Genomic DNA, 17,324 nt, shown 5'->3' with positions numbered 1-17,324 from the left:
TCTAGGTACCAGTTCTGTTGATTGCTTTGTTATACCAATGTCTAGCAATTGCAACTTTTCCACCTTTGTTTTCCTCATCATAGGTGGTTATTGTTTCCTATAGTTACTACCTATGTGATATGTTAGCATTCACATTTTCTTCCAATTATATGATTTTTTAAATATTTAAATTTCAGAACAATTTGGGGTCAATTCTATGAGTAATGCCAGAAATGGAATCAGTTTTATCTATTTTTCCTATGGTTTAACTAGTGAGTCCAATACTACTTATTAAAAAGTCCAGGCTTGTTTGGAGGTTCTAGCAGGGGAGCGCAGCTACTCGTATACCCTTGACCGAAGAACGGTCCTCTCCTCTATTGGGGATGGTCGTCCTCTTCGACCGAGCACGCAGCTTCGGGAGGGACGCACATGGAGCGGTGAGGGAGGAAGGGGACACCAGAAAGGATGCATACCCAACTTTTGTAGCAACATGGACGGGACTGGAAGAGATTATGCTGAGTGAAATAAGTCAAGCAGAGAGTCAATTATCATATGGTTTCACTTATTTGTGGAGCATAACAAATAGCATGGAGGACAAGGGGCGTTAGAGAGGAGTAGGGAATTTGGGTAAATTGGAAGGGGAGGTGAACCATGAGAGACTATGGACTCTGAAAAACAGTCTGAGGGGTTTGAAGTGGCGGGGGTGTGGGAGGTTGGGGTACCAGGTGGTGGGTATTATAGAGGGCACGGCTTGCATGGAGCACTGGGTGTGGTGAAAAAATAATGAATACTGTTTTTCTGAAAATAAATAAATTGGAAAAAAAATTAAAAAAAAAAAAGTCCAGGCTTTCCTGGATACTGTTCGTTCTTCTAAATATATTATATAATCAACATGTCAAGCTCCCGAGAAAAGCATTAGGTACATGATAAAGGCGGTACTGAAGCCAGCGGGGAATAAATTCTTGTTGTTGGAGTGAAGAACTGTTGCTCTTGTGATACTCCAAGGAAGTGAGGCAAAACAGAAAGGCTAGCATCCTTTAGTTTGCCTTCCAAGCTTCAGTGTTGTGGTAATGCCCCCCACAGGCAGAGACTTACTGAAGCCAGGGCACAGACAAATGTGATGAGTAGAGGCTCAGACCGCCCATCTAGTCAATTATACATGGGTGGGTTTTGAAATTGGGACACAAGAGTTTAACAACTGGCTGTGTACTGTCTTCTGCTCTTATAAAAGAATTACCATTGATAGCATTCTGCATGTAATTTTTCACACATTTGCTGGTGCAGTTTGAGATGAATACCTAGAAATGAGATTGCTGGGTCAAAGAATAAATGTAGAATATTGCCAAATTCTCCTCCAGGGAGATTCATCATTTTGTATTCTCAACAGCAATGTTTGCCAATGCCAGTTTTCCTTCAGTCTCATCAACATTTAGTTACACTTCGGGATTTTTGCCAATCTGATTGGTGAGAAACAGTATTTCAGTTTAGTTTTAATTAGCACATTTCTCTTATTATGGAGAGTCGTGAATATTTTCATATATATAAGAGCTATTTGCATTTCTTTTTTTGTGAACTATCTGTTCATATATCTTTGCCTATTTGTATTTTACCTCATTGCCTACAGAAGGCTTTTATATATTAGAGATAGTAACTCTTTAAAGGGACATAATTTTCTAACTTTATCACATTAGCCATTGTGTTTGTTTTTTGGATTTTTGGCAATGCAAAGTTATTTCTTAATATGTTTAAATGTACCAATATTTTTTCTTATTGCTCTTGGATTTTTAACTCCTATTTAGAAAATTTTCCTCACTCTCATGTTATAAATTCCCCTGTTTTCTTCTTGCTTTTTAGTTTCATTTGTTATAGTAAAATTCTAAACCAGTTAGAATTTATCATGTGTAAAATGTCAGAAATGGACACAAACTAATTTTTTTCTTTGCTTGGTTAATCAGTTATCCTCCACACTACTTATTAAAAGTTCATCTTCTTCCTCACTATTTAAATGCTGCCTCTATCATATATTAAATGTCCATATGCAATAAGATTGACTTATGGATTACCTATTCTATTATATTGGTCTGGCTTCCATTTGTACACATAGCATAGTGATTCAGAAATAGAGACTCTGGAAAATGTTTTAATAATTGAGAGAGTCAGTCACTACTTCTGGAATTTGCATGTCCTGATTATTATTTGTTCTGTTAAATGAATTTTATAATTAACTTGCCAAGCTCCAAAGAAAAATAGCTTATTCAAATTTTCTTGGAAAATCTTTAATGTTATAAATTATTTCAGGGAAGACTGAATTCTATATGATATTGGGTTTCTCTGTCCAAGAATATGGTATGTGTTTTCATTTGTTTATATAGACACACCTATTTGTTGTATATAAATTTATACATAGGTATTCTATGTATTTATCTTTTGTAAAATGGAATTGTCTCATCCATTGCATCCTTTTGAATATTGATTTTATGATTTTTTAATCTGTTATCACCCTGAAATTCTTAAGTTTCCCCATCATTTTTTTTTTTGGTTTTCTGCATACATAATTCTATCATCAGCAAATAGAATTCTTACTTTCCAATTCTTATATCTTTGTGGTTTTGACTACTTTTATAAGTTAATACATCTAATAAAAATGTTAAATATATTTAACATTTTTAAATAAACATAAAACATATATTTGCCTTATGCCTGACATTAATTGGAAAGCCTCTAATGTTTTCCCATTAGGTAAGATGTCAACTTTAGGGGTATGGATGTGTGTGTGTGTGCGTGCATGTGCACACAAATCAGATTTTTGTCATTAAAGCATAATAAATGTCAAACATTTTGAAAGATCTTTATGTATGTATGAATATGAGCATATCATTTATCTCTCTAGCTCTAATAATATAATGAATTATATAAGTGCATTTGTTAATATTTAACCATCATTGCACATTGCATTCCTAGAATAAATCCATATGATCAACATGTATTAGTCCAATGCCAATGAGACTGGATTGTAATTTTATTTTTGGTACAAACTTTGTAATATTTAGGGTTAATAATACACTCATTTCATTCCTGATATGAATTTGGATATTTCCTTCTTTTCTCTGTTGTGAAATAGTCTAGACTGAATAGTTAGAATAGTTTAGTCTTATATTCAGAGTTGGGCAAAATTCTTATCTGGATCCAGACAGGGTCTTGTTTTTTTAATTGAAATAATTAATTGAATAATTAATTGAAATAAATGAAATGAAAATAAATTTTTTTCCATAATAATTGATCTGTTTAGACTTTATAACTTTTAGGATTAAATGATAAATTTTTATTTTGGTAAATTGTATTTTGCTAGAAAACAATTCACTAATTTAGATTTTCCAATATATTTGCATAGAAGTATGCACACTAATTTGTTATTTTTCCATATATATTTAAAATTTCTAAATTTCTGTATTCATGTTTTCTCCCCATATTTTACAAAATTAATATGGTTGATAATGGTTTTTTATTGTGGTCATTTCAAATAAGTGAATTCACTATGCTTAATTTATTAGTTTTTAATAATGTTTTGTTATATTTCAATTTCCAGTTTTAATTCTTCTTTGTTTGGTTTATATAGTTCTTTATAAAGTTTTTCTTTTACTAAGCAGTTGTTTAATTCACTTTTCATTTTTATTGTTATAGGCATTTAATCTATAAATTTTCCTCCAGTACCTAATTTAGCTGTATATCACCGATTCTGGCATGTTGTATTCTCATAAATCTCCATTTTCAAGATGATCTGAAATTTTGGTTTCCTCTGACCCAAGAGTTATATGATAGCTAATTTTATGTGCCAACTTGACTGGGCCATGAAATACCCAGATATTTGGTCAAGCATTATTCTGGGTATGTTTGTAAGGATCTTTTAGGATAAGATTAATACTTTAATTGGTAGACTGAATAAACCAGACTGTCCTCCCTAATGTGGGTGGGCCTCATCCAAATCAGTTGAAGGTTTGAGAAGAATTAAAAAGCCTACCTTGTGCAAATAAAAGGGAATTCTTCCTTGTGGTTGTTTGATCTGAACCATTTGTCTTTTCTGGCCCTTGAACTTAGACTGAAACACTTGGTTTTCTTGGGTCTTAAGATTGCTTACTTTCAGACTGGAATTTTCATGACGACTCATTCTCAGGCCTTCAAACTGGACTGAAACTACACATCAGCTTTCTTGGATCTCCAGTATGTTGACTCGCTTTTTAGATCTTGAGACTTGTCAGCCTGCATAAGTGGATGAACCAACCTACTCACTGTAATAAACTCTCCCTCCCTCTCTCTCTGCTTAGCTAGGGAAAAAGGAAGGGAGGGAGAAAGGAGGAAGGAGGGAGGGAGGGAGGGAAGGAGGAGGAAGAAAACAGGGAAGTAGATATAGATATATAGAGAGAGATTAAAATATAACCTATGGGTTATATTTTTCTAGATAACCCTAATACAAGTTATTTATATATTTATTTTTAAAACTCCAGGTGGAAGGGGCCGTTTTATAATTTTGGAATGCTTTTGGTTTTAATTGCAATATGGCTATGCTATTTATTTCAAACACACACACACACACACACACACACTCTCTCTCTCTCTCTCTCTCTCTCTATTTCTATAACCATCCTATCTTAGGAGAAAGAAGGAACTTGTTTTGGCTCAAAAAATGTGTAACTCTCTTTCCTGTTATTAAATGTTTCCTAACTGCCTTTGGTGTCTCCTGTGGCTACTGTTTTATGGAAGTTGTTGCTTTGGGGTATAACCTACTGCCCTGGATTGTTTGCCTGCACTGAACTGCTAAATCAGAGAGAAATAAACTTCTTTCTTGAGATTGCGTTTTAGATCTCTTTCTTCAGGTTAGCTTTACTCTATCTAAATAACCATAGACAAACTTACCAAGTTTGTAACTTGAAGAGAGACTGGCTCAGAGACAGCTTTACATAACAGTTAGTTCTAACTAATGCAAATAAAATGTGCCACACATTTCGAAGTAATCCATAAAAGATACTTTCTGTTATTTTGCCACCCTCTTCTCTACAACTACTTAAAATTCTAATAATTATATTGCACAAACTAATTAATGATCTTATATCCTGAGATTTATAAAACAAGCCAATAAACTAATTTTAAATGAATAAAGAGTATAAAATATTTATCTTATTATATTTGGGTTGCTGTAACAGAGTATCATAGACTGAGAGGATTCTAAGGAACAGAAGTGTATTTCTTACAGTTCTGGAGGACAAAAAGTTCAAGATCAGGATGCTAGCAGATTCAGCATCTGATGAGATCTCACATACTGATTCATAGATAGTTATTTTCTTGCTCTGTTCTCACATGGTGGAAAAGGCCAATTGAGTCCTCTGGGATCTCTTTTATAAGGGCACTAATTCCATTTATAAATTCCATTTATGAGGACTCTATCTCACAAAGGCCCCACCTCCAGATATGACCACATTGGGGATATAGTTTCAACACAAATTATGAAGGACCACAAACACCTCAGTTTATAGCAACACGATATTAGTTAAATGACTATATAAATATGTAACACATAAGTAAAGACTAAGCAAATAATCTTGCTTTTAAAAATGGTAGGCAAAGCATGAGAAAAAGTAGTTATGAAGAAACATAAGATTCCTCTTCTCCTAATTGGAAACTTCCTTTTAGGTGTCATTAATAATATTATTATTTTATTTTACATAAGCAATTTCCTTATTGCTCAGGCGATAACTGACGAATTGACCACTTTGAAGTTGTGTAACATTAAGCAGATAAAGATAACTATTTCCCTATTGTTGGGTAAAGTCTTTCATTGGCCAAATTTTAAGCAGTTTGTTCTATGAATATGAAGTAAAATAATTATTTTTAATGTTATCACATTAGGAAAATAACAAGCATAGCTCAAATTTATCTGTATTTCAGATAAAATACTTCAAAAATATGTTGAAAAGTGAATTTGCACATATATGATGTTGGTAGTTTATTTAAACACAATTAATTTTAAGTAACATTTTTGAAATGAGCATGAGGTCAAAGTCTTATCCCATTTTATTGGGGATAACAGATTAGACTGCTTATTCACTATTATTGGGGAGAATATATATATATATATATATATATATATATATATATATAAAATGTATATATGTATATGTACACACACACACACACACACACACACACACGTGTTAGAGTTACTAGAACTTCAAAGTTTTCCTGGCACCACAATTTATAGATCACAAAAGTTAAGCCAGCTTCAGCAGGGTGGTGTATTACTTTAACCACGATTCTGACAGCATCAGGTGATGTAATAATAGTGCAATGTCTTGGATACTTTATTACTACAGTAGTAACAACTAAAAACTCAAGCTCACAAATTATCTAGTAGGTAGGGAGGCAGGTATATAGAGAAAAGACAGAAATTGGAGTGAATTTAAGGTATTTCCTAGTACATGCCCCTCATACATATAAACACTTGACTGTGTTTCATTGAGAGAATGTGTGTGGCCAAATATAATGCTCTTCAAATGGTGACATAACAGCAAGCCTATCTTGGTCTAAGGTAAGCAAAATATTTACAATATAGTTAACACACTTGAAGTAAATATAAAGTATCATATAGCTTATTAAATTTCAGTTATTTCCTTAAAAAGTTTGAGAGATTCTATAATCAATGTAATTATGTATGCTTAAAATACTTTCAGAACACTAAGGATTTACTTCCTTACCCACAAAATATGCACATTCCTATTGCTTTATTTCCCTTTTTTAAAAAAATCAAATTCTGGCTACATCCATAGAAATTTGTAATATATCCTTCATTTAGCAAGTATTGCAGCAGAAAAAGTTTAAAGGGCACTTAATTTTTTTTTATTTTTTAATTTTAATTTTAATATTGTTCTTAACAGCAATATAGAGGAGTCACACACATATATATATCATATATGTATATATATTTAACTTAATCAAATTCAATTACATAGGCTTGGAGAAAGAGAGAGACAGGAAGAGAGGAAAAGCAAACAAAGACTGGGGAGAAATTAAAAGACTGCAACATAGATACAGATGACAGAGACAAAAACGTAAGATAAATGCCTATAGGACAGAACATTCTATCTAATGCTCTCCTCAGTAGCTCTACATGCTCCTGATTAGTTTCTCAGTTTCCCATTGCTCTCACAAAAGGGCATGTCCTCACACTCTGTCTGGGACTACTGGACAATGATATTAATCATGTATACATCTTGGTAAATCTGTATTACTGTATACATTCTATATATAAGAGAAAAATACATTAAATGAATACTGAACTTTATAATAAACTATTTTATAATTAATTTTGATTATGTAATCTAAGAGTTTACAATTTTGTAATTTAATTATGAAAATAATATTTTTACCTCACAGGTTTATTTTAGAGCTCACTCCTACAAAAGGATGGATCCCTATTCAAACAACAATATCAAAAGTGAATTTTTGGAAATTATCCAAGTTTGGAACTAGTGAGAGCCTTTGTATTATCACAGTTAAATAACAGAGCTCTGATATTTGGAAATGTGGCATTCATATTTAATATATCATATAGGACAGTATTATCCATTAACCATTTATTGAAGGACTAAAATCCTCCACCTCAATACTTATTTTACCAGATATAATTTATATTTGTTTATTAAGCATCTAACTCAATTTAATCTGCAATCTATAAATCAGATATTATTTCCCTCAATTTTATGATAAGAAAATAGAAACAATGAGCAGAGAGCTAAGGGGCAGGATGAGATTCTGAATATAGATCTTTCTGAATTCAAAGTCCATACTATTTTAGGAAGTTGCCTTTAATGCAAAAATCTAGAAAGAACAACATTTAAAAAGAGTGACAGAACATTGTTTTCAAAACTGTATGTTTATTTCTATAGTTGGCATTATACTTACCATTTAAATGTTCTCATTTATGAAGTGGTTTTAAAACTCTCCTGCATGTATTATCTAATAAAATATCCATATACTTCTCTGTTGTTGTGTTATATTTGTCAGACACCCATCAGTTATGGTTGTGTGCCTGATTGGAAGATCTTTCATTTCAAGAAAATGTGAAATGTTTCCATGGAGATCAGCTTGAGATAGCCCAGTGACGAACTTCTTAGCTATAATTTCACATTGGTTTCTATGGTTTCCAGATAGGGGAAGAAAATGAAGTTGCAGATTTTTTTGTAATGTAAAAGGTTATTGGAAAATAAGAGATACTGCTCAAATTAATGTCATCCCCCTACAGGAAAGCAACTGCTGTTACTGCAAAACATGAAAGATTTGAAGATGCATGTTGTACATCTATGCACTTTTTTATACTGGTAACAAACGAGGAACTATTTTTATATTTAATTTCCAAAATTACAGAAACTTCTTTTAAAGGGGATGAATTCATTTTTGTAATATTTTAACAATGGGTACTAATAACTGGCTTGCAATTTCTACTTCACTTTTTTTGCATCACAACTTTAAAGATGGAACACAGTGCATCTGATAAATCAGTTAAGGAATAGGTCAAAACTGACACAGAGGTATCTATTGTTTATAACTGAAGCCAGATTTTTCAGCATTGTTTTATACATTTGTCATTGTTACTAACTTATCTATAAGGTTGTGTTATGAAAAAAGAACTAGTAAATACCGGGCCTCAAATTCAAATCCTATTTAAAGCAGATGGACATAACTTAAGACTGATCAAATACATACTACCCCTTTGGCTCTTTGGCTCTATCCTCCAGCCTGACTCTTATTTACCAATCTTCTCAATAGTCGGCATGCGGTCACAGCATTTATTTATCAACATATCATCACCACCTGGGATTAGATCAGGGTTGTCTTTTCTTAGAAAGTCTGTGAGATTCCTAATGGTGCAGTAGACCAAAAGCTAAGAGATGTGAATTCTGTTTTCATTTTAAATTGACTTCCATGTCACTTAGACAATCCAGGCTAATCATGGGCTTACATCCATTCAACAAGATGCATGACGAGCTTACAGACTTTATAGGATTACTACAATTTCAAATGAGAAAAACATCCAATACTTTAGCAGCTGTAACACCACATAGATATAGAAAACTTTAATTATTCATTTTTTACTTTTATTCATGCTTATTTAGAGCCCAGTAGCAAAATACAGCCATGGCAGCTCAGTTTTTCCAAATAAAGGGAGAATATGTATCAAAATGAAATTATCCAACTCTGCTGACCGCAAGCAAATGTATTCAAGAACTGCAAAGGAAAACTTTCCTCATAAATGATAATATATAATAATACAGTTTTCCAAGAAGTGTGTGAGACAATGCAACAATTATGTTGTGGCTGGTAATTTTATAAATGTACCTAGAAGTTTGTTGTAAGACACACGGAGAACAACAAAATGGCTTGCTTGCAATGTCTTACATATGACCAAAATATATCCAGTGAGAAAGGTTAGAAAAACTAAAAGATCAATATCTAAATTTTATTATAAGAAACCAGTGGCCACAAATTTTATTATCAGAATAATCTGATAATATATACATAATCTGATAATATATACATTCCTTAAAATAATTGTATTCTTAAAAAGATGCATTTATATGTATGTGTGTGTATATACAGATGTATGTGTATGTCTGTATCTATACATATAGATATATACACATATGCATTCTCTCTCTACACACACACACACACAAACACACACACAGAGAGGCTTACTATATATACACATATAGAGGCTTTCATCCCCATATCAAATCAGAAAATATTCAGGGTAAAGGTAAAGAGGAGAGTAACAGCCATTTTATTTATCTATTTTTTTAAAAAAGATTTTATTTATTTATTTGACAGAGAGAGATCACAAGTAGACAGAGAGGCAGGCGGAGAGAGAGGAGGAAGTAGGCTCCCTGCTGAGCAGAGATGGACTCGATGCCAGGACCCTGAGATCATGACCTGAGCAGAAGGCAGAGGCTTAACCCACTGAGCCACCCAGGCACCCAGTAACAGCCATTTTAAAATACTCATTACAAGCCATGCATTCCCTATCTCTACTTCCTTATTAATCTACTCTCCTGATAATATTTTTCACTCTGAAGGTTTTCACAACATTCTGTGATTTGTTCCCTATCTTCTTCTAGTTCCAGCCTGAATCCTTCCAGAACTTCCAACTTGTATACCTGAAAAAAGACTAACAGTGTAACTTTGAAGTAAAAGAACAGGTTCTAAAGATCGACTCCTGGTTCCACTGTTTACAAGATGTGTGTTTGGGAAAGATTCATTTACTTTATACTTAGTTGGGTATGCAGGTGTGTACGGCCCTATGGGGAGTTTCTTATTACCAATGGACCAAAGAAGAAAAAATTCAAATCTGGTTCTGCAAAATAGGTTGGCCATAATTGAAAGTGGAGGGCTTCAGCAATACAGTTTAATTCTAAGTTGACACTGAAGAAGATGGGAGATCTTCATGGTGGGCAATATTTTAAGTAGAATACACAGTTGCTCATGTTACTTGGAAGGAAAAATTACCAGAGATACAATTGTATACCAAGTCATGCGGACCAGCTAATGGCATGACAAGCTCTTCAAGGAATTACAAGGAACACTACTGGAAAATTGGTGACACCAAGTTTGGGAACAGATTATGTGAACAGACTTCTATAAATAGGCAGAGTGGGAAGACAGTCAGGTCCCATACAGATACACATAAGAGAATAGTCAGCAGAGTATTAGCTTAATAATCAGGTGGACAAGATGACCCATTCTTATGGTTATCACTCTCTTTCTCAGCACCCTATGCCTTCTCAATCCCTCAAAGTGATCACGACAGCAGTGATGATTATGTACGGGTTCACAAAATGGACTTGCACCCGTCAAGACTAATCTGGCTATAGATACTGCTGAGTGCACCAAATCTACCAGTGGACAGGCCACCAATGCACCTATATTTAGGACCATTCCCCTTGGACCACTTCAATCATGGAAAGGGCAGTTGTTTGTTCTTATTTGAACAGACGCTTAACTAATGATGTAGATCTACCTTCTGTCCCTGCAGCTTTTCTTTGAATACCATCATTCATGAACTTGCTAAATGCCTTATTTAGTATCTTGGTACACAACAAAGCACAGATCCTGATCAAGAAACTTACTTTATAGCAAATGAAATACTTTAATGGATTCATGCTTATGGAATTCACTTATCTTACCATGTTTCCCATCACTGATAGAATGGTGCAATAACCTTTTAAAAGTGTTAGTTAGGACAGCAGCTGGATAACACTACCTTGCCAGGCTGAGGTAATGTCTTCCATGCTCTAAATGTCCAACAAACACATAGTGCTATTTTCCAGAGCTGGGAATTTCAGGTCTGTGAATCAACAAGTAGAGATGACGGTGGGTCCTATCACAATTACCTCTAGTAATCCACTAGAGAATTATTCATTTCTTTTTTTTTAAATTTTAATTTTTTTGTTTTCAGCATAACAGTATTCATTATTTTTGCACCACACCCAGTGCTCCATGCAATCCGTGCCCTCTATAATAACCACCACCTGGTACCCCGACCTCCCATTCCCCGCCCCTTCAAACCCCTCAGATTGTTTTTCAGAGTCCATAGTCTCTCATGGTTCACCTCCCCTTCCAATTTCCCCTATAACTTTGGGCTTTGCTGGTTTAGAGGTCTTAGGCTTTTACTGGGGATCACATAAATGACTCCAGTAAACTGGAAGTTGACAGTGACCCCCTGCCAGGGTTTGTAAAGGGATTTCATGTACTTTTTAGGGAACAGGACTACTGTATTAGTCTCGTGAAGGAAAGTTATGTTAGGTAAAAGCATATTTTTGTTATTGTCTTTATTTGAAGTACAAAAAAGGAAGCTGAGTGAAATAAGTCAAGCAGAGAGAGTCAATTATCATATGGTCTCACTTATTTGTGAAGCATAACAAATAGCATGGAGGACAAGGGGTGTTAGAGAGGAGAAGGGAGTTGGGGGAAATTGGAAGGGGAGGTGAACCACAAGAGACTATGGACTCTGAAAAACAATCTGAGGGGTTGGAAGTGGCGGCGGGGTGGGAGGTTGGGGTACCAGGTGGTGGGTATTATAGAGGGCACGGCTTGCATGGAGCACTGGGTGTGGTGAAAAAATAATGAATACTGTTTTTCTGAAAATAAATAAATTAACAAAAAAAAAAGAAGATGTGCACTTATGTTAAATTGGCAAGTGGTGGAATACTGTGGCTTTCTAAGTGTCAATTTTGCTAGGATTCAACTACCTTTTCCAGAATTCCTTCCCTCTGTGGTTTCAGCTTAGGGTCAACCACCAGACAGATTTGCATATAGGGATGGTGGACATAAAATAGCAGCCATTTTGTATTTGGAAGGCTAGCATAAATCACTGGGCACCGTGCAGCTTGCGTATGCCATCGTTGACCTTATGGCTTGCTCTATTGATAAGGAACAACACCTGGACCTATAGCTCTTTAAACTTCTACCAATTCTTTAGGTTTTTTGAGTACTGGGTCAGGTGAATGTGAAGTTTCACAGTGAACGGCACCAACTTCTCCCGTAAGTCATCCACATCATCTTAGTTACAGTGACAAGACAGACACATGTTCTAGTTTATAGCCATGATCCCAGTGCATTCTTCCCAATTCCAGTTGGTTTTTGCTCTCTCCTACTTCAGATCCAGCTTTCTTCCTCTACTGAGAACTTACTCAGTACCAGATGGCAAGGCAACAGCCTTGTAAAAACCCCTCCACTGGCTCTCACATTGCATCAGTTCTAATTTCCATAATTAATCTGATATTTTGTATTATATGGCTTTACCTCTCTGATTAAACCCTGACTGATAAAATTAGTAAGGAGAATTTATTTAAAAACTTAAAAGATGAGCAAGACAAATAACTAGAGAAAAAGAAAAACAGAAAAGCACGCGCACTTGTACACACGCGCGCACACACACACACACACACACACACACACAGGCTAACACAGGATGTTGGACCTCATCAGTAATTAGGTTTAAGAAATATAGATTAAAACATGAACTACTATTTCATACCCATACCAAAGCAGCAAATATTAAAATGTATGAAAACTCTTAAGAGTGAGTTTAGATGTGAAATAAAGGGAAATTGTAGACACTATTGGTGAGCCTGTAAACTATTTAACCACTCTGGGAAATAATCTAGCAACACTGATAAAGCTGAAAATGAGCATTCCCTAAGAACTACCAATTCCATACCTAGGAAGGACCCTAAAGGAACTCACATAGTAAAACTGGGAAGGAACACAAAATGTCCTTTGTCTACAGAATAACAGTATTAATATATATTTGACATTGAGATACATTTATTTTGAGGTTAGTCATCCAGGAGGACGTGGTCTCCAGTGTCAACTGTGATAGGTATTCCCTAATGACTACCTTGAGGTAAACATGCTCCTGCATAATCCTTTCCCTCTTTTTATAGCCTTTAGTGTCTCACTTCTAGTGAACAAAATATTGGAGAGGTGATGGAATGTCACTTGCTAGATTAGGTTACAAAAGACCTTGGCTTCTGTATCTTTTATTCTGTTACATTGTGAGCTGCTCTAGAGAGAAAACTACACAAAAGGAACTGATGTCTCCAGGCAATATTCAGTGAGGTCCTAAGGCCAGTAAGAGCCATATGTGTTTGGATATAGATCCTATCCTAGTTATACTTGAAATGATTATTGTCCTGACACTCAGGTTTTAAGAGAGAGAGATCCTGAGCCAGAGATATCCAGCTAAGATGCACTGAGATTCCTGACCCACAGAAACTGTGAGGTAATAAATGATAACTGTTGTAAGTCACTGAGTTTCAGAGTAATTTATAAAATAGCAATAGATAACCAATATACTCTCCAATAATCATTGCAAAGCCACAGTGGTAAACAAATTCATTATTGGTAGACTGATATTAATTCAACCAATAATTACTGAAGGTCTAATCTATCAAGCCCTGTTATAGGGATAAAGTCATGAAAAATCCTGCTTCTATACACTATGCTTTTATGGAGCTTTGCACACAGACAATAAACAAAATATATCTTATGTCAGATGATGATAATTTCTATGGAAAAAATAAAGCAAGGAAATAACACAGACAAAGCCCGAACTAAGGAGGGGCTACAATCTTAAAAAAGGTAGTCAGAGGCCTCCCCTGAAAATATGACATAAGAATGAAACCTTGAAAAGTATGATGAAATGAGTCATACAAGATCTGAATTAAGAGAAAAGAGCAAATGGAAGCGTCCTGGTGCAAGAGTAAAACTGACCAGTGCAGCATCTAGGGGCCTGTGTACCTTTTCTAAGGACTTTGGTGTTAGCTCTGAGTGGAATGCAGTCACTGGGTTTTGAAAAGAGGAGTGATATCATGAATGTTTTAAAATTATCATTCTGGGGGTGCCCAGGTAGCTCAGCTGGTTAAGTATTTGCCTTCAGCTCAGATCATGATCCCAGGGTACTGGGATGGAGCCCTGCATCAGGCTCTCGCTCAGCAGGGAGACAGCTTTTCCCTCTCCCTCTGCTCTCCCAGTTTGTGCTCTCTGGCACTGTCAAATTAATAAAATTAAAAAAAAATAAAAAAATAAAATGAGCATTCTGGCTTCTGTGTTAAAAAAAAAAAGTTGTGTATGGTGGAGTAGAGGATGCAGGTTTGGGGGGACATTATGTGATGAAGCAAGGAAACTGGTGAGAAAGTTTTTATAGTAACCCCAGTGAGAGTATGGTGATTCAGATCATGATGGGAAAGATAAAAGGATGTGAAAAAAAAGATCATGAATTTTTTTATCATGAATATATTTTAAGGAAAGATTCAACAGAATCGGCCAAACAATTAAACTAATTTGTAAGGTACATATGTGTGTATTCCCACTAAGGAATACCTAATGTAAATCATTAAGCCAGAAAAACACATGCATTATTAATTCTACTTTCAAATATTTATTATTCATAATCTCCTATAACCTATACCCACTGCTACTGTCTTGCTTTTAGGCACTATAATGAGTATTTTCAACAACTTTTTAAAGGTTTCAAATGTATTTTATTTCTTCAATTATGCTATATTTAATGAGCAGCAGAGTGCTTAAGTGACAAGTTGATTTTGAAACAATTTTGTATTACAGTAACTTAGATTGTTATTCATCATTCCATTCTTTTGGGGTGACCCTGCCGACTGGAGACAGGTTCCATTCTATTCCAATCTGTGTGGCCGTGAACACCCATGCAACAACACAGAAAGCCGTCCCACTGGCTAATACAGTGTTACCGTATCTATCATGAAAATCTTGAGAATGATTTTTGTGACTCTGTCTTGACCTAAGTTGTTGAATGCTTCGAATCTTGAACTGATTTAGTGCATTTCTGGTCAAGGGAAACATGATGAAGGTGTGACAGGACTGCCGCTTATTACAGCTGTTGGTCTATTTCCTTGCAAAGAGACCTGGAAAATCAAAAGATAAGCAATGACATCTGATCTACATTCAGTTTCTCCCTTTGAATGTTTCACTCACACCACTCCTTAGAGTGTGACCAGTCATATAACTTTGATACCATAATGCCTGGATTTGAGTCTCAGCTCTGCTACTGATTAGCTGTGTGAAACTGGGCAGTTACTTAACCTCTCTTTGCCTTAGACTCTTCAATGGCAAACTGAGACAATAATCCCCAGCTCCAAAGAATGCTGTGTAACAGTATATGAGCGGGTCTTACTGGTTCACTTGCTTCAAGTTACCACATTCGTAATTTGTGGATCTAAGATCCATGATCTGTAACAGAACTATTTACTTTCTTTGAGATTTGCAGACCGCTGGCCTTGAGGAGTAAAGGACTAGAGCTTTCCTGGGTCACAGAAGCCAGTAAGTCTGTTTGAAACCATCTCAGCTTTCTGATTAGTCTGGCAGTTCTTTAGCAAAAAAAATTTATTTTCTTTTTTAGTCACACAGATGACTTTACGGACCTCCCTTTGTGCATCTGTAGACCGTGCCTTTTCAGAGAGAACAGAGCACTCCAGAATTCCCGAAACAAGAACCAGACCCTCCTGCACAACCGCCTCTCATGAGATAACTTTTGTATTTGGCATCATTGAGTTTGCATGAATCAAGAAACACTGAAGGCCGCTACATTCCGTCTACTGACTCACCACCCTAAGCCTCTTTAAAAACCCTTGGGCCAGGCAGAAACCTCAGAGTTGGCTTCTGAACAAGAGTGCACCTACTCCTCAGGTTCCAAGCTTTCTGAATAAAGTTCAAATTTCTTTCCAATGAAAACCTGTCTCTTGAGTGATGAACTTTCAGGTGAAGAGCAGCTATATTTGAGTTCACTAACATAAGGATTCCATGTGACAACCCCTAACAACGACAAGAGTAAGCACACAGTATCTTTTCTGTTCTTCTAAATGGCTTGCCGGCCAATGGCTTGCTCCCTAGACTCTAATCAGCATGACAGACAGAATGAAAATCCGCAACATGTACCACAAGTCCAATGACCTGTGACTGCTATAAACTCAGGTTTCCATATGAATTATTAGGCATTCACAGAGTATGTCACACTTTCTCCTGCTGCTCCTTTTCCCCCTCTCTTTTAACCCCTTTGCTCACCTCTCCCCTTCTCCTTCCTTACCTTTAATTCCTGCCTTGTACCTTTCTACAGGTAAAATTCTATTTGTCTTTTAAATCCCAGTCCAAAGGTTATCACTTCTGTGAAATCTCCAAATCTCCCTAGGTTGAATAAAGCCCCTCTTCTCTGGGCTACTATTCTTCTTATAACCCTTGTTTCATAACATTTAACATGATATATTGGCTTTATCATTTTAAAAAACAGACCTTATTTTTTCACTTTACCAATTATTATTTTATTTGTATCATACACAACATTTTACAGAAAAAAAAAAGAACCCCTTAATGTTCAACTCTAATTAAGTACATTTTCCTGATTCTTTTCAATGTAGACACCTAAATTTTTACACAAACATTTTAGAATAGTTTTAGGTTCACTGCAAAACTGAGTGGAAAATACAGAGTCCCCATATACATGCTGACCCCACACACACATAGCTTGCCCCTCCTGTAACAGGCTAATAAATTTGTTACATTTCTTAAAATTAATGAACCTACATAAGAGTCCTTTATCAAATAGGTCTTTTGCAAATCTTTTCTCCCAGCCTGTGGCTTGTCTTATCATTTTCTTTAGAGATTATATTCTACTCCAATAGGCTCTAAGGTCTCTAAGAGCAAAGGATGTAACCTTGCATACACAATAGTTGATACAAAAGCATAGAAGGAACTGTTTTTTTTTT

The 17,324-nt window shown here is 35.3% G+C and overlaps 1 protein-coding gene across 1 annotated transcript; it reads right to left on the bottom strand.

Annotated features, from left to right (window-relative positions):
• Positions 1-15,165: 15,165 nt before the first annotated feature.
• On the bottom strand, positions 15,166-15,457 carry LOC122889784 (cytochrome c oxidase subunit 7B2, mitochondrial). Its single transcript, XM_044225183.1, has one exon. The coding sequence runs from the start codon at positions 15,406-15,408 to the stop codon at positions 15,166-15,168; it is 243 nt and encodes an 80-aa protein (XP_044081118.1). The 5' UTR covers positions 15,409-15,457.
• Between the last annotated feature and the right edge of the window lie 1,867 nt (positions 15,458-17,324).

The sequence above is a fragment of the Neovison vison genome, chromosome 11, assembly GCF_020171115.1.
Source record: "Neovison vison isolate M4711 chromosome 11, ASM_NN_V1, whole genome shotgun sequence".
In the NCBI taxonomy this organism is placed as follows: Eukaryota; Metazoa; Chordata; class Mammalia; order Carnivora; family Mustelidae; genus Neogale; species Neogale vison.
The sequence above is the reverse complement of the archived record's forward strand: the minus strand, read 5'-3'. Positions and strand labels throughout refer to the sequence as shown.